General features: G+C 66.9%; 1 protein-coding gene across 1 annotated transcript; it reads left to right on the top strand.

The window, feature by feature from the left end:
* Positions 1-140: 140 nt before the first annotated feature.
* Positions 141-1042, top strand: CIAO1 (cytosolic iron-sulfur assembly component 1; the record flags this gene model as incomplete). Its single annotated transcript, XM_027673264.1, has 4 exons — positions 141-380; positions 458-569; positions 662-750; positions 875-1042. Coding segments are annotated over exons 1-4 (609 nt in total), but the record flags the coding sequence as incomplete, so codon positions are not given.
* Between the last annotated feature and the right edge of the window lie 4 nt (positions 1043-1046).

Below are 1046 nucleotides of genomic sequence, written 5' to 3'. Positions count from 1 at the left end.
TGTTCGGGTGGTCCCATCCTGGGCTGGGTAAGGCTGGGGGTGACTGGGGCGGGGCTGGGGTGGCGGGGGTGTGTGGGGTGCCCATGGGGTCCCATCCCACCCCTGCAGGCTCTGTCTGGACGTGCCAGGCAGTGCTGGGTATGTCTGGGGTGTGGTCGGGGCAGTGCTGGGTGTGGATCTGGGTGTGGCTGGAGTGTGTCCCGTGTCCATGGACCCTATCCCACCCCCCAGGCTCCAGCTGGACATGCCGAGCGGTGCTGGGGGACGGGCACCAGCGCACCGTGCGCAGGGTCGCCTGGTCCCCCTGTGGCTCCTACCTGGCTTCTGCCAGCTTCGACGGCACCACCTGCGTCTGGAAGCGGCAGGAGGATGGATTTGAGGTGAGACCACCTCCCCAGAATCCCCCCAGCCCCCTGGGGCCCTCCAGCCCATCCCAGCCTTTGCTGTCCCCCTGCAGTGCGTGGCCACCCTCGAGGGGCACGAGAATGAGGTGAAGTCGGTGGCCTGGGCACCCTCGGGGTCCTTGTTGGCCACATGCAGCCGAGACAAGAGTGTTTGGGTGTGGGAAGGTGAGGAGGGGCTGGGGGGGGGGCTGGGAACGACTGGGGGGAGGTGTTCAGGGGCTCAGCCAGACGCCCCTGACCACTCTGTCCCCCCACAGTGGATGAGGAGGAGGAGTACGAGTGTGTGAGTGTCCTCAATGCCCACACACAGGACGTGAAACATGTGGTGTGGCACCCGAGCCAGGAGGTGAGAGGGGGGACCTCCCAGAGTCCCCCCGGTCCCATCCTGTCTCCCCCCCGCCCCCTTCCAGCCCCTCCTGTCCCATCCAGAGTCATTTAGGGTCACTTTGCCCCCTCACCTGCCTCCCCAGCTCCTGGCCTCTGCCAGCTACGACGACACGGTGCGTCTGTACCGGGAGGAGGAGGATGACTGGGTGTGCTGTGCCACCCTGGAGGGACACGACTCCACCGTCTGGGCCGTGGCCTTTGACAAGGAGGGGGAGCGTCTGGCGTCTGTCAGCGACGACAGGACCCTCCGGGTGT

This window comes from Neopelma chrysocephalum, unplaced genomic scaffold, assembly GCF_003984885.1.
Source record: "Neopelma chrysocephalum unplaced genomic scaffold, ASM398488v2 Primary Assembly neopelma1_182037, whole genome shotgun sequence".
Taxonomy (NCBI): domain Eukaryota; kingdom Metazoa; phylum Chordata; class Aves; order Passeriformes; family Pipridae; genus Neopelma; species Neopelma chrysocephalum.
Note: the sequence above shows the minus strand (reverse complement) of the source record. Positions and strands in the feature narration are given on the sequence as shown.